The sequence below is a fragment of the Diachasma alloeum genome, unplaced genomic scaffold (genome assembly GCF_001412515.2).
Source record: "Diachasma alloeum isolate Michigan unplaced genomic scaffold, Dall2.0 Dall_scaffold_00197, whole genome shotgun sequence".
Taxonomy (NCBI): Eukaryota; Metazoa; Arthropoda; class Insecta; order Hymenoptera; family Braconidae; genus Diachasma; species Diachasma alloeum.
This window is the reverse complement of record NW_021680362.1, coordinates 1,418,520-1,443,108: the sequence shown is the minus strand read 5'-3', so window position 1 is coordinate 1,443,108 and position 24,589 is coordinate 1,418,520. Positions and strand designations below refer to the sequence as shown.

The following is a 24,589-nucleotide window of genomic DNA, read 5'->3' as shown; positions in this document are numbered from 1 at the left end:
ACTGGGTACAAGTACTTTTTCTATTGACCAAAAGGAATTTTCTTTTGGGTATAAAGTTTAAATTACATGGAAAACAGAATGTTATATGCAATTTTTTAACTTTAAAACACGCAGATGAGCTGTGGAATTCCTCGACACAATCGATCTTAAACTAATAAAAAATTCAATAGAACTTCAATAGAATTTTCTGGCCAAGTTTTTCTATGAGATTTCTTCGTACATGGGGATCTCCATTGTTGAAAAATTTTGTAAAATCGAGGGAGATGGTGTAACTGGTGTTATCCAAAGCAATTCCCGTGTGATCATCGCCACCCCATCGCACCAGAAAGCCCTCGAAATCGCTAGCAAGTGGTAGACCCCATTCCTAACGCTCATAAATCATAATTCCTACGTTGTATCCCCCTTTTTCAACGGCCTTATCGTTTGTTATCAAGTTTGTGAGAATACTCGAGGAAAGGAACGGGAACGGAATGGGATTTGCATCGATATTCTCGATGGAATTATTGGAGTGACGTCAGAATGTATGAATAATGGATTTCACGCAATCCGAGGTATGAATGGTAAAAAAATTTGAAGGTATCGAGGTTTATTCAGAAGTATTTTCCGGATTGTGCTGAGTGTGCATTTTCATCGAATTTAATTACCATTGAAATTTCCAGGAATTTCGTCATTGAAAATTCAGAATTTCGTGGAAAAATTGAAGAGAACTGTAAATTTCGGTTCTATTTTTCCCTGAAAATAAATAGAAAACCAGAAAATCCCGGTAAATATATTCTGGAATTTTCAAGACAGTGATACTGAATGCGATTTAGGGGGAAAAAAATCATGAAATTTATGATTTCACTGAAAATTCAATGTAATTTTAGACTGGATATTCGTATTAAATTGGAAATTCAAATAAATTGAGGAATTTTCATCTTTATGCTGCTTAAAATTCTGAAATTTTACTAAATTTTCTGTGAAACCTGAAATTTTATGATTTTTTCCCCTAAATCGCATTCAGTGTGTCACTGTTCTGAAAATTAGTAATCAACTTTCCATGAAATTTCATTTTTTTTTCAAAGTGTAGAGTTATCTCGCTGATAAGTAATTTCAGGCAGTGACGGCGCGAGAGACTTCGCGAGACATCACGAGACAATGCTTTGGAGGGATCGTCTCGGTCTCAGCGAATATGGAAATTTTTCGGTCTCGTCTCAGTCTCGACTCCGAATTCATTTCTCAAAATACTTATGTTCTCCATTTTCTCAAAAAAATCAATTAACATAAGAATTGACAGCACATCAAACAAAGCTTGACTGCCATTCTAACAAATCCATAAATAAAAACAACCCCCTTCTCTTCCGATATTTAAAAACATTACTCTTCATTCATTATATTTTTATTTCCAATTTCTGTCAATTTAAATAAATATGACAATGACAATTATAATAATCATAGAGGTCAGTACACTAATGATCTGCAGTAGTGGGACAAATTGTAATATGGATACAAGTGATTAGAATAATAATTCAGTTGCGAATGAAATTCACAATTTATAAAAAAGATTGCGAATTTTCAACGAAGTAATGCACAACTTGAAAAATTTGAAGACTCATATATGATCTCAAATGGATGCGCGTTATTTGCCATTTGATTAGCTTCATCCCGAAAGATTCACGAATAATGAAAAAAATGGATTTTCTGTTCTAGCACTCGATGGAAATGGACCACGAGCTTACGATATCCCTCGGGATAATCCTCGTTATCGGTGGGATAATGATAACCGCATTACTAGTCTGCTATGCCTGTATATTCCGAGATTTATGCTGCCAACGTGTCGACAGAGCAAAGAGACGCAGGGATGGAAGACACAGTCCAGGGTCTGATGACATTATCCGAGCTAGGATGGATGCGATTCAACTCAACGATATCACACAGGCCGATAGTATGCCCACGGAGTCGGAAAAAATTTGAATAATGGAAGAGAAATTAAATACATTTGAAATAGCGTAAAGACTATTGTATTCGATTTTTCATCTTTGACATTTTACTATTTTCTGCAAATCCCTTGGTAAAATGGAATATTTTGTATTCTTCACGAAGTATTTGTTGTGATTTTGAATAATCGAAATTGTTAATGAATAAAACGAGTAGGTTTATCCCCCTCCATGAAATTAATTGGTCAGAATTATTTTCCAAATTGAAACTTCGAAAGCCATAAAAATTGTAATTTCAAGGATAATTGACTCCGAGGAGGATTAATTTTAATTTTCAAGCGAATATTTTTGATTTCTGAATCAAAGAAAACTGAATGAAGTTCCAAATTTTTAAACAGCGGACGATGAAGATTTTCCAAATCAATTGTTTTCATTTCATATACATCTTTTCAATCTTTAAAAAGAATTGAATTACACTCTGGAGAAGAGAACATTGACCATTATCATTATTCACAAAGAGTCGGGAGGGGGGGGGGGCGGTGTGTGAAATTTATCTGCGCATTGCAGTCGTTCATCCTCTCGTTTCCTCAAATTGAGGAATATGTTAATAATGTTCAATAAAACCTAATTTGAATCCAATATCAGTGGAACTATAGTGTGATAAAAAGTTCCAAGAGTCCCAGAGAAAAAAAATTTTGGATTCCAGTGAAATTTTCACTAATTCTGAGAGAAAAAAATTCTATTTTCCTACAGTGCTATAATACAGACCTGATTGTTCCGGATCTAGCATTTTAACCTTCTGTTAAGCGTTTAAATACTCATGCGTCAAGTACGTTGCACATAAACGAAGTGCCTGCGACGGTGACCTCGTGCTACTGACCGCCGACCCTTTGACAACAGACATGCATTCACCCATAGGTATAAACGCCAGGCTTGACGGGACCGTATCCGTAGCTGTATGTATGTGTACAGCTTGATAATACCGTCGTTTAAAGTCTTTTCTCGTCAAAATTACACAGAAATCGAGCAATTACCTGCCTTAAAACCTCCACCCTCTGGTTAGAGGGAGCACTAATTGTGCAAAGAGGACGGCAAAAATTTGTATCGCTTTTTTTGCGGAACGGTTTTCGGATTGGAGGAAAAAAAAAATCTATAATAAAAAGGAGATGGCCAAGACGGGTCACGCGTTCATTTTTCCAGAATTTTTTCGCGTTTTCGCACTAATAAATTGTTAAAGCATCAGGACACATCACTCATAATGATGTGGGCATGTTTGTTATCTATCTTTCTATAACAAAACGAAGATAGCCAAAAGGTGTCACGCGTTTATTTTTTCAGAATTTTTTCGCGCTTTCGCAATGATTAATAGAGAATATACACAAACGTTCGAAATATTGCTCATTAATTAATAATTAATTGTTAAAAGTTGAAGATTCTAACCACTTTGAAATCGCTAATGATGTCACATAGGCGGTTGAGTGTTGGACCAATCACAGAATGGCTCGAGCCAACCTAACCCAATCTTGAGGTGCGCCTCGGCCAATGGAGGACAGCAATGCCTCCCTCTTTTCTTTTCCGACCAATGAAGCGTTACCTAACCGTCTTCGTGACGTCATGATTGAAAAAATGGCCTCGAAAAAGACTGATTTTCAGTTAATTATCATAAAACATCTAGGCATTATACCTCCATAATTTTCGCCGACTAGCTATAACATATGAGGAATGTGTGCACAGGGGAATTCGAAAGAATTGAGCTTCATGCATGTTTCTTATTGTCAAAGCATCAGGACAGATCGATGGCTCTTAATAAAGCAGGTATTTCAATTCTTTTCCTAATAAAGCAGGAATATTTTAGTTTCTAAGTCTCATCGAATTTGGAAATCATTTAATATCTTTTCCAAGATTTCAGACGATTTTTAATATGAATTTTGAAATACCCTTGTCTTAAAATAGTATATTTCGTCACTAGGCCGAAAAAATCTTTTATGACGAATATGAGTTTGCAGCTCGAGCCGAAGGCGAGGGCTGTAATCATATGAGCTAGAAAAGTTTTTTTTGACCGTATGACGGCGCTCCGCGTCCGTAAATCTCTGCCTACGGCCGTCATGACAAAAATTAAATTTAAATACCTTTGTTTTATTAGGAAACATCGACGTTACTCCTGATGATGCGGGCATGTTTGTTATCTATCTTCTATAACAAAAAGGAGATGGCTAAAATGTTCGCCGCGTTTATCTTTTCGGATTTGTTTGCGTTTTCTATCGGCTATATTCTCTATAATAAAACGAGATGGCAAAAATGTGCCAAGCGTTTATTTTCTTCTCTCTTCTCTACAATAAAAACGAGAGTAATAAGAATATTTCTTATTATTGACGGAAATTGTTCGATATTCAGGTCTAAATGTTCTGCAAAAATTTTTATCAATTATTCAATGTCCATTCTCCTGATTAATGTGAATTATATGGGAATGGGAAATTGTAGCGCGGATTTGATCTCGTATTTTCAAAAACTGAATGAATGCGAAAATAGGTTCAAATTATGGGTAACGTTCTTTATAGACATTTATTCATAGCTACAAAATGGCAACTTGTGGATTATTAAAAAATGGTATTTTACGAACATTACTCCAAAGTTGAGACACCGCATAACAAACACATTCATCGAGAACTCATGGTCTTCTCGTATTGCGTACAAAATGATGTTTCGTTTGGATCATATTGTCAATCTTTCACTCAACTCCGATGACTATTCGCTCACATACCCGTAATCACATCGTCTAATTCCTCCATTCTCCTCCATCTTCTTGGCCTTTTGATTCTATCGATGTATTCATGCATTCATTCTTCCACTTAATATAATTCCAACTTGGTAACTCTTTTTAATTATGTTTTCACACTTTGTTGGGCAAAATTGGAAGATTCTCGTTTCAATTTTGATTGAGGTAAGTAACAACCTCGGTTCTACATCATGGTTATCTCTTTTGACTAGCTGATTTGATTGTTGAGCTGCTGAAGAACTGATAGTACCACTTCTCGCATTGTCTAAAGGGTTGGAATAAAAATAAAAAAATGAATTCAGAGAAAACAAAACGTTGGGGAATGATTTGGGATAGATTCATTGATATCTTCGTGGTAAATTATTTCGTAGACTACAACAAATGCCTAACATTTCCGGATAAACGTATTTGATTCAAAGATGTTGACGAAATAATCTTCATCAAAACTTGAAATTAGATATTTTTTCTCAATATTTCAATGCTCCAATTATTTCGGCAATTATTAATTTCAGTAGAAAATTTTAGAATAAAAAAATGTCTATTGGAATGTTTCTCTAGATTTACTAGTTTCAAAGGTGGTTGTAAAATAATCTGGCATATCAGGAGTACAATTGTAAGATAGAATAAGTGGATTGGACTTCATTTTAAGTTACCCATGAATATGAAAAAAAAATCATAGAAAAACCTAGCGATTTTTTTGCTGATTCTATTGAAAAATTTCACGTTTTATTGCAATAGAAATGTTCAATGGAGAATGTTCAGTAGAAAATATCAATAGAATTCGATTTTTCTGCACAACTTATTCCATTGAAATATTTTGTACAGTAATTCCTCAGCTCTAATTTTTTAAGTTGTTTTGTGTGATTTTTATAATGAAAACAAGAAAAGAATAGAGTGGAAAAAACTTAGAAAATTCAAGTCAAGGAATTCCTACTGAAAATATTTCAGTAGAAAAATTTATATAGAAAGATGAAATTCTACGGATTTTTTTAGGAAATCGTTTCTATTGGACATTTCAAATACAAAAAAAACGCTCTAAGCTGTGCAATTTTTCAACAGAGTCGACCAAATCTAATAGAGTTTTTAATAAAAGTTCAATAGAAATCCTATAGAATTTTCTATAGAATTGGCTAGATTTTTCTATGAAATTCTCTTGTACATGCAAGTGATAAAGTTCATTTTTTAACAACTCCATTATTGGTATCATCATTACCTGTGGTTTACAATGTTCCTCCAACCAGCTGAATACACATCCTGATAATTCAGCGAAATTTGCCACAGAAACATTATTAAATGTTTGAAAAAGGCGATCCATAATTGCCTGGAACTAAAATAAAAAAGAAGGAATTGAGAAATTTTCTTTAAAAATAAATAAATATCAGAACGATTCTGTTTTTCGACTGATTAATTAGTGAAGGATGAGAAGATGCTGTACCACTTGAAATTTAGTTTCATCGGAGACCCTCATCTCAGCCTGTCCAGGCTGCGTCTGATGGGCTTTAACAATCTGCTCGTAATTAGCCTGCATAATTCTGAGAGCGACAACCTCCTTCCTCAGGGCATTCCTCTCCTCCTCCTGCTTCTTCTTCTGCTGAAGTAGAAATTGTATGTAATCAATGGATTTCTGGAGGACAGTGGCCTTGGAGAGCTTGTAGCCAGAGGAGTCAGTGTGCTGACAAGTTGGAACTAAATCTTGAAGGGAATCGTAGCCTTTTTTAATAGCATCTCGACGCTTTTGTTCTGCTTGAGTATGGGCTTCTCGACGTCGCTCCTTGTAACTTATTGTGGAACTTTTGTTGTCACTGTCTTCATCTTCTGCAATGAAAAACATAAGTCATAAGTGAAATCTCAGTTAATTATACATTTACCTCGAGATTGCATAATTTGAATGAAGCTGAAACTAGCGAAAGATTCAACAGCAGAAGATTTGTCTTAGGCAAATCTAGGAGTGTACAAATATTTTTAAGTAATGTACAAACTCTTTCGCACTTAAAAAACATTTGTACATATGATTATTTAACTTCCCTACACCTAAATACCGCCTAAATTGAATTTTCCGCTGACGAATATTCTGCTAGTTTTAGCTTCATATAGTTTGAGAAAAGAGGGACCTTTTGTATGAAATTTAATCAACATCAAAGCAACTCGGTGGCTTGGCGCAGTGGGTAAGTTCGTTGCCTCACATGCGAAAGGTTCCAAGTTCAAATCCCGGCCGGGTAGAATGGTGCGATCTAACCATTTAAAGTCTTGATCATCATCGCAGTATACCCTAACCGGGTCGAAGCGATGTAAAATAACAATAAAAAAAAACATCAAAGCAAGTTTCTCTTATACAATCCATTAACAAGAGTAATTTGTAATCGCCAAAATGTGAGATTTTCCTCGGAAGAAAGGTCTTTCGACAGAAGATTTTGCAACGTTTTTCACATGAACCACAAATTTCGAAGATGTCTGCAGAGTAAGCTGAATTGAATTATTGGAAAAATCTGCTTTCTAATCACTCAACTCAGTTGAATTTTTTTGGACAGATAAACTGGATTGGATGGGTAGAGATCGTGTTCATAAAATAATTAACGTAGAAATCTAAATTACCAGTATTGTGGGCAGATGATGATGGTGTATTTATGGATCCAGTACTGCTGCACCTGGAAAAGGCGTATCTCTCTGTGGGACTCGATGGCTCTAGCTTCATGTCGCCATCAGACCCAGTTCCACTGTTGACACTTCTCCCTGACCCTATCAAAAAAGTCGAAAAATAAAGAATCACTGATTTTAATAATCAAATCCACGATCATTAAAATCTACTCTTAAATAGAAGTGTGAGAATAATTTTCCATAAGTGAAAATCAAAACACAACATTTTTCTGAAGACCTAAATAAGTCCAATGAAACTATTTCCAATTCTATTTAATTCTGATATAATATCCGATGACACGTCTCATCATAAAAGTTTCCACACTTCAACGCTAAACTATTGTATCAATTAACCAGTAATTGAAAATTAATTAATTATGAATTGAGCGTCTATTGAATCTCATATTCTTTTTAGAGTGATTTTCCAATTAAAAACTGAGCAAACAATTTCAGGAATGTCGTCATGACATCTCATCTCATTCATAAATGCTATCTTCTTCAAACTGTAAATCCTTATCTTATCGCAGAAGCTTCAAAGACAACATTGGAACATCTCGCTAAACGGATAATTCGGTATTTAAGCTACCTACGCATTGAACCCATCACACTTTCCCTATAATTTGTAATGAGTAAAATAAATAAACACTTTCACTAGAATTATTGAAAAACAGTGGCAAATTATGGAAAAAATCGTTGTTGCGTTATTGTCAATGATTCATATTTTTTCTTCAATTTGACATGCAAAAAACAGATTGTAGAGAATAACGGAAATTATCTCGGACGAATAACCACGAGTAGTAGACCGAATTCGCGCAATTTTAAACTGTTTGTTCCAAAAAATGGAAAAAAAAGTAATGAGTTGGGAATAGAGAATTGAAAACATCAACTTTTTTTCAATAGATAATGACAACAGTTTGGTGTTGGATGTCTATTGATTGACTGGAGTTCTATTAGTTTATACCCGATTCTACTGATAATTTTCACAGCTTATCAGTATGTTTTTTTGCAATGAAAATGTTCAATAAAGAAATATTTTATAGAAAACATCATTAGAATTCGATTTTTCTATATAACTTATTCTAATATTTTTAGTAAGAATTACTCGGCTTAAATTATTTAAGCTTTTTTGTTTGATTTCTTCAATGAAAATAGAAGAAAATCAGAGTGAAAACAACTTGAAAAACTCAAGTTGCGGAATTCCCATAGAAAATGTCTCAATAGGAACAAGTGTATAGAGAGATGAAAGTTCTGCCGGATATTTCAAATATGTTTTCAAATTAAAAAATAGTTTTTAATGAACATTTTCTATTTTCTATTGGGAAAAACGTGCAGCGCAGCTGTAGAAATCGTTGAGTAGAATCGGCTAAGGTAAAGGTTAAGGAGGCATTCTAGAGTAAGGTGGCTGGGCGTACGTAACGCCCTGACTTCACGCATATAACTCTAGAATGGAGCAACTAGGCGCACGAAGTGCTCTATGCCACCTAAATCTATCAAGATCTATTGTAGGGCCTGCTTGATCAAGGCTTTGACTGGTTAGATCGTCATCATCCTACCCGACCGGGAATCAAACCCGAAACCTCTCGCATGTGAAGCAACTCTACTGCGCCAGGCAGAATCGGCTAAAAACTAATACAATTTTCAATAGAAGTTCAATAGAAATCCTATGAAATTATTTCGTGCGCGAAATAATAAACTTGCTCCAAAATCATTTTGTAGAATTAAAAACAGGCATTCGATGAAGCTTAAAATAATGATTACAAAATCTAAATATATTTTTAATTAATTCCTAATGGAATGGAATAATCTCCAAATTCTCCAAAAAATAGAGCTATCTTAATTCATAATGAAATTACGAATTTCGTAATCTTTGTGGGACACTTCGGCCATTTTTAAACGACCTTTGCTCCAATTCAAATCTCAATTCCAAGGAAGTTCAATAAGTTTTTGGATGATTCTATTGATAAATTACGCATTAAGAAGTTGAATAGAAATCCCATAAATAAAATTTTCTATCGAATTCGCTACATGTTCCTATGAAATTTTTCCGTATGTAAAATAATAAAACTTGCTCCAAAATCATTTTGTGAAATCAAAAACGAGTATTCGAGGGGGCACGAAATGGTGATTACAAAATCTAATTATATTATCAATTAATTCCTAATACTATTGAGTAATCTTCAATTTCTTAAAACAATAGAGTTACCTTAATTCACAATAAACTTATGAATCTGATAATCGAAAGTTCGATTAGTTTTTGGCCGATTCTATTGATAAATTCCGCTAAGAAGCTCAATAGAAACATAATATTCACTTATAATATTCACTAGGATTAGTTAGGATATACAGTTTTCCTGCTAGAAAATATAATATTCACTTTTTCCTCAACTACGAAATTCCCCAGAATTCTCTGAGCCTAACAAGAATACTCTAAAGCCCCTTGGGATACACCAGTATTCCAGAAAACTAGCCAATTTTCCTATGAAATTTTCCGTACGTGAAATAATAAAACTTGCTCCAAAATTATTTTCAGCACAAAATAATGATTACAAAATTCAGTTATATTTTTAATTAATTCCTAATAGCATTGAATAATCTCCAAATTCTCAACACAATGGAGCTACCTTAATTCACAATAAACTTATGAATTCCGTAATCGAAAGTTCGATTAGTTTTTAGCCGATTCTGTTGATAAACTCCACTTTAAAAAGCTCAGTAGAAATTCTATAATATTTTCTATCGAATTCGCTACATTTTCCTATGATTGTTTTTCATAAAAAAACCCATAAATCAACGATTGTATTAATTATACTTTGAATGATAATTAATAATAATAATTATTATTAATTATTATTTTCTAATTGTATTGTCAATTAATTTCTAATAGTATTGAGTAATCTTCAACTTCTCAAAACAATAGAGCGACCTTAAGTCATAAGTAAACTTACGAATCTCGTAATCTTTGTTGGACACCTCGGCCATTTTTAAAGGACCCAGCACGAATTTATATGACAATTCCAAGAAAAATCAGACGACTTCGTCGTAAAAAAGTCGAAACAGTCTCCTCAGCACGCGAGACTCGTGTTGAGGTTAACAGTGACATCCGAGCCAGCGTCTTCACTCTTATCTCTCCTCAATAAATTTCCATGGGTAATTCCACAGGAGGTGAGAGGCAGGCTCCTTATCCGAGGATTTTAAGTGTTGAATTGTGGTATCGAAAGTGGGATGACACATGTGATTGAATTGCGAGTCACAATATTGGTAAATACGGGCGGATTATGAGGGTTTCGCAATATACGTGAACGTCCATTTTTGTTGGGAGGAAGGGGCAGGCGCTGCAGGCATGAGAGTGAATGGGAATGGAGAGCATCGATTCGAGGACGTGGAAGAGCGCCCGATGGTAACGAGAGCGACCCATTGGGCCGCGCAGTCCGTCATAACACGAGGAGTGGGAAATGCGCGGGAAAATGGCGAAACGTGACATGAATTACGAAGCTGAGCTGTCAAATGCACGGGGAGCCACGTGCGGCCATCGAATGTCGAAAATGAATATTTTTTTAGCCTTGGATCATTGATTTTTACCGTGTTCTCTTGGAATTTCAGTGATTTTTGGCATTCAACTGAATTTTTCATACATTTTGCTTTGATTAAAAAACAAATTTTATGAAAAAAAAATTAATTTTCATTCATTTTTTGATGAAGCGAAAGATGAATATTTGGTTTCATGTTTTTTCTCAGCAGTATTGATTTTTGAAATTTTTATTAGTTGAATTTCATTGAAAATACGACTTCTGATTGCTTCTTTGAATAAAAAGACGATGTTTTTCATGGGAAAAAATACTCTTTTTTTCATCTTCTGCATCTTTTGATTTTCCGTAAGATGTTGGTTACTTTCTCATGAATTAGACTGAAAAATTTGAGAAAAATGAGAATATAAATGAGGATATAGAAAATAATATTGTTTAGAGCGATGGCAGCTGTTTTGAGAATTTACTGGTTTTTAAAATTTACGAAAATTTAAGTATTCCAATTTTGACACCCTTTTCAGCCGAGAAAAGTTCTGGATTCTCTCTCGAATAGAACATTAGGAGAAGAGGTTTTACTTGATGTTGAAAGATGTCTATTTTCACTGATTGATCAATGACAGAATTTATGAAAACCAAATTGTGTAACCAAGGGTCGAATTACAATGAGAAATATTCAAAATTTTCGTTAAAAATGTTCATATATTTCTTTTTTTAACGAAAAAATGTAGCCTTCATCCGCCGCACGGTTAACGTAGCGCCGCTGCGTTAAACCGAGCGAGCTGTTGCCACATTGGCGCTTACCCTATGCGCGCATTTCATAGTGTGGCAGTGAATGTAGCAACACTGTCGCTCGAGGGGCCGACAGTGACTCACTCGCGCCGGGCGGCACGGCGCCGCTTTTCTGGCCGTTCGATGCTTCTTTTCTTTTTTTAGCTAAACAAATTGCCCGAGAAAAAAACGGACAACGGAAGCGCTTAATAAAAGGATTGAACTAGGAACTCTAATTTTTTCAAAATTTTTGAGTGTCGAGAAACGCATTTATCTCGAGAATAAGTGATTTTATTGATAAACTCTTGAACTTCTTTCCAGGCTGAATGAATTCTCAATAAAAATCTTTTTTTTTGTTTTTTTTTATGTTTTGCTTTCTTTGCAACTTCCGTAGTGAACTATTTCCAATTTTCTGAAATTTCACTAACAGATGAAGAATCTAATCTTCATAATAATTATCATTTTGAACGGGAGAATGGGAATAGAATTCGATTTTATGTTAAATTATGTTTATTATACGGATGTATCTAATATATATATTTACAATTGTTTTTATCTTTTCCGAATACAAGTTAAACAATCAAGACAATATAATTAGTTTATATCATCGGGGGCTCAATGCCATTCGGATCGTCATCGGCCATCGATTCGGCGAGTCTTATCACTTTTCCCAGTATAACTCATTCGGCGTATCGTACATAAAATTCGCAATGCAAATGTACTCAATCAAGAAATTTTTATTCACAATTTCAATGCTCCAAAGTTATTGCATTCAATATTTTCCTTTGTTTTTGTGGGGATGAGATTGCATCATGCTTCATCATCATTATTTACTACGTATTTAAACCATATTGTTGCACACATTTCCGCATCTCTGAATATTGTTTTTTCTCTCTTATCACTCGGGGACGGATCGTGCCAGAAACCGAAAATTTACAATCCATTTATTTATTATTTTTACAATTTAAAAAAAAATTTAATTTATTCGAAAATTCGTTGATGATTTCAGTAAATCGATACCCAGAATTAAAATCTTTAATTTCAGGCGCCGACACGTGACTTGAAATTTCAATTTTTGTCATTAAGGTGATGATGCGGATCTCATCCCTGCAGTTCTACCAAAAAGTTCATTCAAAGAAAGAGAATTGGTTAATTATTCCACGCAACCGTGAATTTAACCGTGTAAAGGTCACTTTCAGCGATTTTTATAACGATAAAGCTCCACATGGAAATCAAAAATCCGTACTCCTAGATATAATGAACTTTTGATTGAATTTTGTGATTTAATGTTACGAGAAAACTAAACGAAGCCAGAGAAGCCTCCGATTTTTTCCCGTTACATTCAATCACAAATTCTTATTTACTGTTCAATAATTGTCTCCAACCACATTCACCCCTATCGCTCCCCTCTGTCGCCCATCAATTAATCATCTTGTGATACTTTAGTGGAGAAACGGTGGAACAGGCGACAAAAAGGCTTTTCTCACATATTTTTAGATTGACAGAAACGACGAAACGTTTTTTACAGAGAATTTTATAAACTATGGACAAGTTCTTCTGATATTTTGCCCTAAACCTACTATTTTGAGAGATATTTGCGAGATAATGAAGACGATCAATTCAAAGTTAATTTTCAAATTGCGCGGTTCACGATTCTGTAAATATTTCAATGACGGGTTTTAGGTGGAAGTTTTCAATGAATGTCTCGGGATCTAAGGGAGATAGCAACATTTTTGTCAAGATATTTTTTGTAGCTCTCAATTCGCTTCACACAAAAAGGTCATTCCGAAACTTTTGTTATCTCCTTTAGATTCGGAGATATTGCTCAAAAACTCAGCTGAGGTCTAAATTGACTTGAATCGTTTTACCGCTTTGCTAATGATTTTATATAGAGAATTCAATGATCTATATAAAATATTTTCCGACATCGTCCTCTTAATCTACTAATTCCATAGATATTTGCAGAATCATCCAAAGAAATCGATCATCAATTTCCAAATTCGTAAGTCTGGAAATTATTACGTTCTTTCTGTCCATTATTTAGTGAATATTTTAATAATAAGGCGTTTTAGAAATAAATTCTCACTGAATTCCCTACAACAAATATCTTTTGACATCTTTTTCTAACCCTACTATCCAGAGATATTCATAAAATAATCCACAGAAATCGAAAACCAATTTCCAAATTTGTAAGTCTGGAAATTCTCTCCTCACTATTCCCCAAATATCTCGAAAAGAAGTAGTTTTATGAAAAAATGACCCCGAAATTTCTGTCAGTCGTCCAATACAATTTTGCTCTGAACCCATTAGTTGTCCAGACGTTTACAAAAAGTCTTCCTGTTCCTTTCCAACTCTCCACATAATTTTCTTCCACTCAAAAAAAATGATAATAAACTAAAAATGTACTTAATATTCCACATATAAACATCAAAAATTCAAGTTTATACCCAAAATACTAAAATAATTCCTTAAATTATCAATAATCGATTGATTAATATTTCTCCAACGCAGAAACTCCCCAAATAAATTCAGTTAATCAATGGGGGAAAATTTTCCACTACAACCTCCACTCAACATATATATATTTTCTCAATCAATTTTCTCATTATTGGATTATCATTCCGTAATAAAGTATCATTCACTTATTATCAGTTATTTTTTTAATTTTAATTTTTCTTTTAATATCTAGAATTATGAATAATTCACAATATTACTAACCACACTCCTTTTCATCGTTATTTCCTGTTATTTGAAAATTCATTGATTCCCCTTACTTCGAGGATAAACAAGGGCAACAAAAAGTTGATTAATCAAAAATAAAATAAAATAGATTTGAATTAATTATGAAAGCTGATTTTCATTTCATTATTTCATTTGAGGTCATTTTAATTTCTGCACTTCAATGTTCTAATCCTTCGGAGAAAGGCCTTGTGTTTAACTATCAACTATAATTAATTAATTAATCTATTCATTCCATTTTTTTACTGTGGCAATTAGAACCAGAATAAAAAAAAAACACGTTTCTATGAAGTTTTGAATGAGGAGAATAATTGATATGGTTTTGTTATGGTGCGTATTACAACGGAGTACCTGCAGCTGAACCAGTTTTCGTGTTCTCCATTTGTGTTTTTTTTTAAATCTTCTCTTTTCCTTTCTCTTCCCTCCCCTCTTCCCCCCTCTCTCAATCCTTCAGGTACCATTTAACATAATTTATTATGAGTGAAAAATGAAAGAAAATGTTATGAGAAATTCCTGAGGAATTTCAGACAATTTCTATTGTATTTTATTCTGAGTTTATTCGGGGGGAAATTGGGTTTTGCTAGTTAAAGAAAAATTATTCTGGATTTGTCTCACCCTCGAGTGGTGTATCGGCACTCGGTGGGCACCATTCACCAGCATGGCAAGTGTCTTTCCCTCGGTATTGTCTCCTAAGTATTTTTTTTAAAGTTATTCATTACAGTATTTTCTTGTTTCAGTTCATTGGAAAAAGAGAAAGAAATTGAATTAGTGGCGCGGTGGAATCAACGAGATCATTCCGCAAATATCTCGGAAATTAGTGAAGTTTTGGTAATTTCAAGAGACATTTCTTGATATTTTTCTCAGAGCCCAATAGTTTCTGAGATATCGACGAAATTATGCAATAAATCAGTTCGAAATTAATGTACCGATTACTTCGAAAATATCTCCGAAGGAACGAGGTCTAGACAAATTCTTCATACAACCTTTTTATAGAGAATTTATTGAGCTACAAAAAAGGTCTTCTGACACGTTTCTCCAAACCCACTGGTTTCGGAGATATTTTTGAAATCAACAATGTAAATATTCTGTTTTCACCACTCTCCCACAAAATATTGATTGAAACTCTCAAAATAAATCATCTAAAGGTTCATACTGAACACGTGTGACCCACAACATTATTTTCATAATTTTTTTGTTAATTCCCAATTGCTAATGGACGATCAGGAATTATTTAGAATTTTTTGTTTAATTATTTATTATTTTTCTGAGCCGAAAGAATGAGTTACCCCTTTGGTTTAATTATTAACAAAGGGGGAAATAATTTTGTACTTTTTTCACACAGTTTTACCATTCTTCCTGAACCTGAATTGAATAACGTGGGCTCAATTATTCTTTATTAAAAAAAAAATGAAAATAGGAAAAAATTGGTAAATAGATACTTTGTGTTTTTTCCATTCATTTCGTAATTTTTTTCATTTCTTTTGTACCATTGATTTAGATTTTTGAGCGCTTGGCCTGACGTGACTTGATCGTACGTCTTGGTTTTTTGATGATGTCACCGGTGGGGGGCTCCTCAGATGATAATTTTCGTTTTGAGGAGAGACTCGATAGTGGAGTTCTGGGGGGCGCCATTTCCGTTGTTGTTTGCGATGACGTGTGGGGCTGGGGATTGCAGGACTCTGTTGGACTTTCTGTGTCAGCTATCGGGATGAAATTTAGGGCATCGGTGAATGAGTCAGAGAGTACGCCCTGATTTGCCAGTGCCTGGAAATCCTCGGCTGGCATTGGCATCGATTGACCGCAACCATTGCACACTGATATCGCTGGGGACTTTGATCGCCAGTATTGCAACTCTGTCTTGCATTTGTTGAGTTCCTGAGGGGGAAGAAATTGGTTTCAGAATTTGCGAATGTGAGAGAACAGGCACGATCAATTTCATAGAAAAAAGTAGCCAACACAACGGGAAAAAAATTATTTTTAGCAAATATTAATTTACTTGAGAGAAACATTTATTTCTTCAAAATCGGATTTTCGGTATTGTTAAATTTTTTGCCAATTAAATGTAAAAAATATTTAAATATTTTTGAGAGAAAGAGATTGGAAGAAAAATACAAGAGAAAAGTGTCTCAATATTTTTTCCTACAGCTACAGATCTCAGAATTTACAAAATAATCTGTTTAAAATTGTTGCACTCATCTTTTTTCATTCCTCTACAACAGAATTAAATTATTTCAATTAATTCCAGAAAACTTTGAAGTGATCTGTATATTTGTATTACTCCCATTACTGTTCATTGAGAAGGAAAGCTGATATGTCTCTATTTTTAAATATGTTATGAGTTCATTTGCGAGGAAAAACGATAACGATTCATCACGAAAGCTCGAGACTTGAGAATTAATTCATAGAATTAAAAACAAAAAATTGAAACCTAAAAATAAACATTGTACCTTAGTAAATACCTGGAGTAAAGTGCTGAATTTGCGTGATGTTTCCTCATTCTTCTTATCGTGATCATCAAGACGATTGGCATACTCAACAATCTGCTTCTGCTGGTCAGCGATTTTAACCTTGCAATTCCTCAGATCTCTGCGCATCATCGAGAGCTGGCTATTGTACCTCTTCATGCCCTGTTTGATCTTGCGGATGCGTTTACGTAAGAACATGTTGGACTGTGGTGGTGGCACGTTATTGCCCATGAGACCTGGATCCTCGGGTCTGTGGCTGGGGGAACATTCACCACCACTGCCACTGTCTTTGTTACTGTCACCACTCAGGGGGGCTGAGTCCAGACAGATGAAGGGTTTGGAAACACTGCTTGATGCTGAAATTATAAAATGGGGATTTTTTAATCATTTATATAATTTACAGGATTTTGCAGAGATTTTTCTCATTTAAGGTTCTTCCCATACGATTTCAAGTTATTTTTTTTTAAGATGATGGATTAATTTAGAATGATTACAACGATTTAAAATTCCGAAAAAGCTTAGAATTAATTTTTTTGTTCATCATTAACACATTGGAGGTAAGATGTAGTGTTTTTAATGGGATTTTTGAACATAAAAATATTTAAATAATTAATTTTCCATCATTACTCTATGAGAGAAAAATTCATAATTCGTTCGGATAAACTTTGGAGCTTGAAAAATGTCTGAATAATTCCTTTTGAATGATGAACCTATGAAAATAATTTCTTAAAAAGGACTTCTGATGATTCAAAATGCCTGAATAATATACCATGAATAATAAAATCATGTGTTTGTTAAGATTATTGATTAATTGAACAACGATTTGGACGATTTAGTTTCTTGAAAAGAACTTTGAGCCTAAGAAGGCCTTGAATCAATTTTCTTCATCATTAACACTTCATTGGAGGTAAGATTTAGTATGTTTAGTTAAATTTTTAGCATAAAACAATGTTTCATCAATTTTTGTGCAAGGCATAACTATATTGAAGAATTATTTCAATTGCAATTAAGAGAACAATTTATACTACATTCGAATTGACTTTCGAGCTTGAAAAATGTCGGAGTAATTCCTCTTACATTATGAATCCATGAGAATAGGTTTTTGAAAAGAACTTCTGATTATTAAAAATGTCAAAATAATTTATCATCAACGATAAAATCATGTTAATATTTTTTACTGCACTTACATGAAAAAGTACCAGCAAGATCCAGAAAATCAGGCCCAAAGTACGAAATCTCTGGTAAAGTAGGTTCAATCTTTTCTTTAAAGTACTCCATAGCCATCGTAGTTAAATCAAAAAGTTCGTCAGTAACTTTATAAGGCTTTGTTAGCTTGGCTGTTATCTTGATGTAATGCAGAATACGATAAACTTCGTCCAGAATCTGAAAATAAAGGGAGAACGAATTATTCGATTTCAGAGGTACTGGCAGGCATGGACACCTCAACCCACCTCTCCTGGGAAGAAGCAGCAGTGCTTTCTCTCGATGTGCTTTCCAAAGCTCATTTGAAGGAGAGTGAGTCTCATGTGGAGTGTCTCGATGATGTCGCACTCACAGGCGAGTGGATGATTGCGTCTGGCTGACTCTCGACGTGGCATCTGAGCTTTTATCGACTGAAAACGCGACAGCATCTGCGACTGCAGACGCTGGAATGTCGTGTTGAGTCGAAAGCCACATACCATGTTGAATTGACGACAAACCTGGAACAATGAATAATTTAATTGATTAATTATTAACGACTCTGTGGTATGATGGATTCTATTGACGAGAAAAATTTAGCATTCGAGCATTCATTTTACAGGTAATTCTGGAGCTAGTGAAAAAATAAAAAACCATTGAGAGAGAATTTTTGGAGGGACATTCGTTTTTTCAGAATTGGAAACTTTTATGATAATGATTTTACAAATAATTTAAAAACTAGTAGGTTTAGAGGAAACCGTCACTCGAACTTTTCTGCAGTTTTTTAAATTTTCTACAAGAAAGGTTTTCTATTTTTTTTTGGTGAGCCTCTCCACTTTGAAAGTATTACCAACGATCCAAGAGTATTTATGGATTCTGTTGATGAGGAAAATTTAGTATTCGAGGATTAATTTTGCAAGTAATTCTGGAGCTAGTGAAAAAATAGAAAACTATTGAGATTTTTTGGGGGGGAATTCGTGGGCTACAGAAAATGCCTAATTACACTTCTCTCAAAACCTTTTGCTTTCGAGGTTGATTAACATTTCACAAACAGTAAATTCGTTTCCTGAGAATTTGAAACATTTATGACAATGTTTTTGCAAATAATTAAAAAACTTGTAGGTTTGGAGCAAACTACCAATAAAACTTTTTCCTAGCTCTTTAAATTCCTTACAAAGGTAGCTTTTTGATATTTTTTGTGGATCTTTTCACTCCGAAAATATTTATACGAATGCTCCAAAAAAACTTCCTAAGCTTGTCGACTTTATAAATCTCTCAAATGCTTCTGAAACTGTTGAATTCGGATTAAAAAATCTAAATATATTTTATCTAGACCACAAAATTTCCTATAAAACTGCCTCGTGACATCATCCATATTTCCAAAACAAATTAGAAATATTATGACTTCTTTGAGTTTATGGTTATGGTCATGTGGAAACAGTTTATAATTAGGTAAAAATCAATCAATAAATTGAATTAATAAAATTTTGTGACTCACCAAACGCAGTTGTGCCACAGTATTGAGATCAAACGAAGAGATAATTTTGTCGAGTAATTCAGGTGGGAGATTGAGAAGATTGATATTCTGAACTGGTGCTGGTTCAGGGGACGAGTGAGCACTACCAGCAGAGCCAGTGTTAACCTGAGTGTGATGTCTACGTGATGGTCCAGCCTCAACGGGCTCACTGACCCTCCCAGAGCTGCTTCCACTGCCCATGTTACTCGACTGACGAGTCGACACCATTTTATTCCTTCGTGGTCTCAACACACTTCCCCCTGAATGTTTTTAACGTCTCTCAATTATTTCGAATGATCCAATCCAACTGTAAAAATAAAATTATGAAAATGAAATGAAGCCCATACCGATGCACTCAATAATTACATAAATTCAAATAAAATATAAATAAGTGCTAGATTGAGGGTAGGAGTCAATTGAGAATTTCGAAGAGGGATGAATTTTATAGCAAAACGGTAAATCGTAATAAATGATCAAGATTTCATAAAAATTATCTCATGCCCTTTATATTGAAAACTACACTGCGCAATTAAGGATATCCAAGTACTTTTTTTTTATTTATTATCCAAGTACTTTGGCTATTTTTTCTCCAGTAAAATGCTTTTTTACGTTTGTAGGCCAACATTAGAGCTTTCATTTGAGCTCCATTTGGCCCTGAGTTTCGGGACATTTTACAATTATTTTATTATTTAAACTTTGCAGGTGTGAATTTGCATCTCGATATTGAACCGTTAGAAAACATTTTTTAAATCTGAAAAGAAATTAAACCGTTTACTTTTGAAGGAAGATTAATGGAATAATTTTTAAATTGCAATTTTTATGAATAATTTATAAACAATCGTTTTGCCCCCATAAAAATTATTTCTTCGAATCGTAATAAATCCAATCATATTCAGAATTTTACCAGAAATCTATTTCATACCTTAAAAAATGAGTTGCCAAAAATTTGAACAATTTCAATTATTTATTTATAAATAACGAATGTTTAACAAATTAATAATTCTGTGCAAAATGTAATTTAAAAAACGCTGAATATTCACGATTTTTTCAAATTATTCTCAAGCAATTTAATTGACAAATTTCATGATTGAAAATAGTTGAATCTATAGTGTGGTCTGTACCAGATTGGAAAAAATACTTGAATATCCTTCATTGACAATTCAACAATATATTCCCCTGAATTGCCGTAATTTCTATTAATTTCCGTGGAATAATTGAACTGGAACTCACAGTTTCCATTTTTTCAGGAAAATTGTGAATTTCCTAAAAATTGTGAAGATGAAATTCCTTGAAATTTCCGGGAATCCAAACTTGAAAAATTCTTTATTCTATTGAAGAATTCTTTACAGTCTAGTTTCAGCAAAAAGGGTCAAGAGATGTTTTTCAGAGCTAGACACATTCCAAAACCATTTGATATCGACATAATCCCCCATGATTTAATGTTGAACAAGCATGAGTTGATGATAGAAGCATGTGGATCATTTCAAAACGTTAGATTTCATCATTCATGGCGTATTCTTAAGTATTTCCCAAAAACAAATGATTTCAGGAAAATAATCAATATCGGGTTATTGGAGCTAGATAAATTTCAGAACCACTTGCTATCGAAATAATTTGATGATACTTCACATCGATAAAAGACGATTAGTTTCAGAATAAATATGGAGAAACATTTTCTACGGCTCACACAATTTTCAACAGAAAAAAATCGAGAGATCTTTTTGTAGCTCGCAAAATTTTGTGAGCACTAAGATGATTTCATGAGCAAGGATGACTCAATAATTGATACAAAAACATAATCCTTTGTCGATTGTCTCAATTGGAAATTTATCTTGGAATTGAGTAGTTCAAAAGAGAATTGTCAAAAGACCTTGCTTGGTGCACACGGAATCCCCATTCTTGAACAAGGATGAGTTGATGGCGAAGGGTTAGATTTAGATTTAGGTTTAGATTTCATCATTCCTGGTGATTTCTCAATTATTTCTCGATCAAGCCGAAAACAAACAGTTTCAAAAAAATAGTCAAAAGGATTTTTTTGAAACTGGCAACGCCTGAATAAATTCCATAACCCCTTTTCATTAAGATAATTCGCCATTTCAAAGGGGTAAGTTGGTGATCGATGTAAAAATTGAACATTTTCCATCAACTCAAACCAAACATTTCAAAAGATCTTTTTTGTAGCTCACAAAATGTTTTCAACATCAAGATGATTTCAATTATTTATTTAGGGCAGGTTGGTGTAAAACGGACACTTTTGACTTTTTTTGAAATATTAATGATGGGTTGAAATATTGATAAAATTTAATATATATTTTTTTTAATACAAAGAACAATTATTTCCCTTTGTGACGACCCTAAACTGAGCTCAATTGATAAATTTGTTTCTAAGTTATGAATAATTTTAAAAAAGTCTAAAGTGTCCATTTTACCCCACCCTCCCCTAATGAACGAGAATGGCTCAATGATTGATATGAAAACATCATCTTCTCCCAATTGTCTGAATTTACAATAAATCTCGAAATTGAGTGGTTGCAATGAAAAATGTCAAAAGACCTTTCATGTAGCTCACGAAATGTTCAACAAGACAGCCCCTGAAATTCTCCCCGAAAATCCTTCCTTATCCAGAAAATTCCCAATTTCATTGACTGCCCAAAGCCTCTTATAAAAAATCGTCTCGTTCTGTCCTTCACGTTTGACTTCCCAAAAAATCGACTATCTAAAAACCAATCCTCCATTCGCTATCTAAAAAAATCTCAACCCTACAATCAACAAAACCTCTCCCCACGTCCCCCAGCCCCAAAAGCTAAAAAAAATCCAGCAGCCGCAGGTAAAATCAACCGGCGATTCCCCACCGCAGCCCAATCCCCCCAAGAAGAAGCAAAATCCCTGAGAACCCCCCGACGTCTTTGTTCTCCCCAGGAAAACCTCAGATGCAACGAAGCGTCGATATTTCGGGGTTAATGTTCCCCTCACGACAATTTTCCATCGATTTTTCCCGTCCAATTAACCCACGGCAAACCCAACAATTTACCCCATCCACATTCGTGTCCATAATCGTCTCTATCTCCCCCTCGTCGACGAACAAAGACGTCGAAACCTCGGGCAAAAAACCATTTAAAAAATCCCTGAAGAGGAAAAATAAAAAAGTAAACCCGATAGGAATCGATCCCCCGGTGTGTCTGCCCTCCGCAATCCCGAGCTTTTGCCCCTTTTTCCAGAGAAAAAAACCGAGACCCCGCACCATTCCCCAGTCATAAATTCCCCTGAAGCCTTGAAAAAACGTGTTAAACCCCTAAAAAAATAAGAGACGAAAGAAACCTCTCCGTTGGTCCTTCGAAATCGTCCCCATCCCAAACCCATTCCCCAAAACCCAAAAGAAAAAAGACCAGACGATTAATCAACAATTCCCGATCCTCAACAATTGTCTCACCAACAAATTCATGCTGTCGAGACTCGTGTCGTGGCACTTAAACAAAAAAAATTAAATTAAACTCCAGTGGATGTATACAAGATGCCCGAACACTCCACCTCTCAAAAAATAATTCCAATCCCCCGATAGAAATTCTGCTCCAATCCCAATTTCACTTCAATATCAACGGAATTTCGGAGCAACTCAACTCCAAAAATTCACGTGAAATTAAAACCGTTGAACTAATAAATAATCAACAAATACCGAACAATTACTCCCTCCGCGTTGGCGTTTTCAGCGACATTTTGACGTCGGATAGCACTCTGGAAGTACCAGTACAGCTCCAAAGAGCGTTTTCACTCCCTCTAAAACCTTAATATATCCTTCTCACTTCAATACATGGTAAATAGTGTGTGTTGAGGGGGGCGACGGAGGGGCAGGGGGGAGGGGGGGCAGGCTAACACTGTCTCAGTGAGGTTTTGTATGTCTCTCTCTATCGGACAAACACTAAACCGCTCTTTTTCCCTGCACTCCCGCTCCTTTTATTCTCCTTTCTTCTTCTCCCGACGAAAAAAACCGATTTTTTTTGGGAATTTTTTTTTTTTATTCGGAAAAGAGATTCTAGTTGTTTAGAGGTCACTGATTAGATCAGGGTGATGTTGATTAGTAATTAATAATTGTTTTGTTTACTTCTTTTGTTGGTCACAGAGAGGAACATTCGAGCACTTGGCACTGATTACAATTTTCAATTCCGATTTTTGGGACCCGTGAGAGTGAGAATTTCGGGACGACTGGGTTTTTGGGTTGCAGTTGGATGAGGGAGTCGAGACTCCGGGGGCTTTTTCCACGGGGTTTTGGAGTTTTTTCGATTAAAGGAGGTTTATATATGACACACTGCTCGGTAACACTGATGAAAACATCCAGACTGCAGCAGTTTTTGGGTGAACTGCGTTTTGCTGGGACGGTAGACGTACGTTTTCAAGAAAGGTAGTTGGTGCAGTGGGGAGGTGAGTCGTGAGTGGTTACAGGGGAATTTCGGAGCCGCTCATTGGGGGGAAAGAGCGGCCGTTACTGAGCTGCTGTTCAGGTTGGCGCCTTTTGCGAGTCGGGTCGGTAAGGGAGGAATTTTCAGTTGTCTCTTGATTTGTCTGGATTTAGGTCAAATTTGGCGGTTAAGGTATAGGGGAGGTTGGGGTAAAATGGACACTTTTGACTTTTTTTCAAATGTTAATAACAGCTTGAAATGTTGATGAAATTCAATAGTTTTTTTTTCAATGCAACGAACATTTCTTTCCCTTTGTAATGAGCCTAAACTGAGCTCAATTGATGAATTTGTTTCTGAGTTATGAGTAATTTTAAAAAAGTCCAAAGTGTCCATTTTACCCCATCCTCCCCTATCGCAGGACAATTGCACCCGAAAGTTAGTGCCTATGGATTTCCGGAAAAAATTAATTCTAGTTGAATTAATAAAATTAACATTTTAAAGATCTTTATTAACATCTATAACAATCAAGTACATTGAGTAAGAGTATCACAATGAGCTTGGACTTAAGAATAATTAGTACAGCTTCAGCCCGAAGGCTATTACATGTATTTTGCATAAAGATTGCGATTTTTTTGTGGTGCTTAAAGGAATGGGGAAAGAAACAGAATATGTTGTGTA

At 34.7% G+C, this 24,589-nt stretch overlaps 2 protein-coding genes across 6 annotated transcripts; both read right to left on the bottom strand.

Annotated features, from left to right (window-relative positions):
- Positions 1-4,452: 4,452 nt before the first annotated feature.
- LOC107048761 (max-like protein X) lies at positions 4,453-10,667 on the bottom strand. Its single transcript, XM_015272120.2, has 5 exons — positions 10,272-10,667; positions 7,285-7,428; positions 6,128-6,507; positions 5,906-6,019; positions 4,453-4,957 (listed from the first exon to the last, which is right to left on the bottom strand). Exons 1-5 carry the CDS (start codon positions 10,303-10,305, stop codon positions 4,901-4,903), a joined length of 729 nt encoding a protein of 242 aa, XP_015127606.1. The 5' UTR covers positions 10,306-10,667; the 3' UTR covers positions 4,453-4,900.
- Positions 10,668-12,337: 1,670 nt separating this feature from the next.
- On the bottom strand, positions 12,338-23,913 carry LOC107048823 (F-box only protein 28). Of its 5 annotated transcripts, none has more exons than XM_015272249.1 (6): positions 23,901-23,913; positions 19,500-19,824; positions 18,274-18,522; positions 18,010-18,205; positions 16,805-17,178; positions 12,338-16,232 (listed from the first exon to the last, which is right to left on the bottom strand). In XM_015272249.1, exons 2-6 carry the CDS (start codon positions 19,743-19,745, stop codon positions 15,852-15,854), a joined length of 1,446 nt encoding a protein of 481 aa, XP_015127735.1. In that variant the 5' UTR covers positions 19,746-19,824; positions 23,901-23,913; the 3' UTR covers positions 12,338-15,851. The 5 variants fall into 5 exon arrangements, with proteins under 5 accessions (XP_015127735.1, XP_015127731.1, XP_015127736.1 ...); XM_015272245.1 differs by lacking the exon at positions 23,901-23,913 and adding an exon at positions 23,617-23,890; XM_015272250.1 differs by lacking the exon at positions 23,901-23,913 and adding an exon at positions 23,617-23,890 and having other exon boundaries at positions 16,817-17,178.
- Positions 23,914-24,589: the final 676 nt, after the last annotated feature.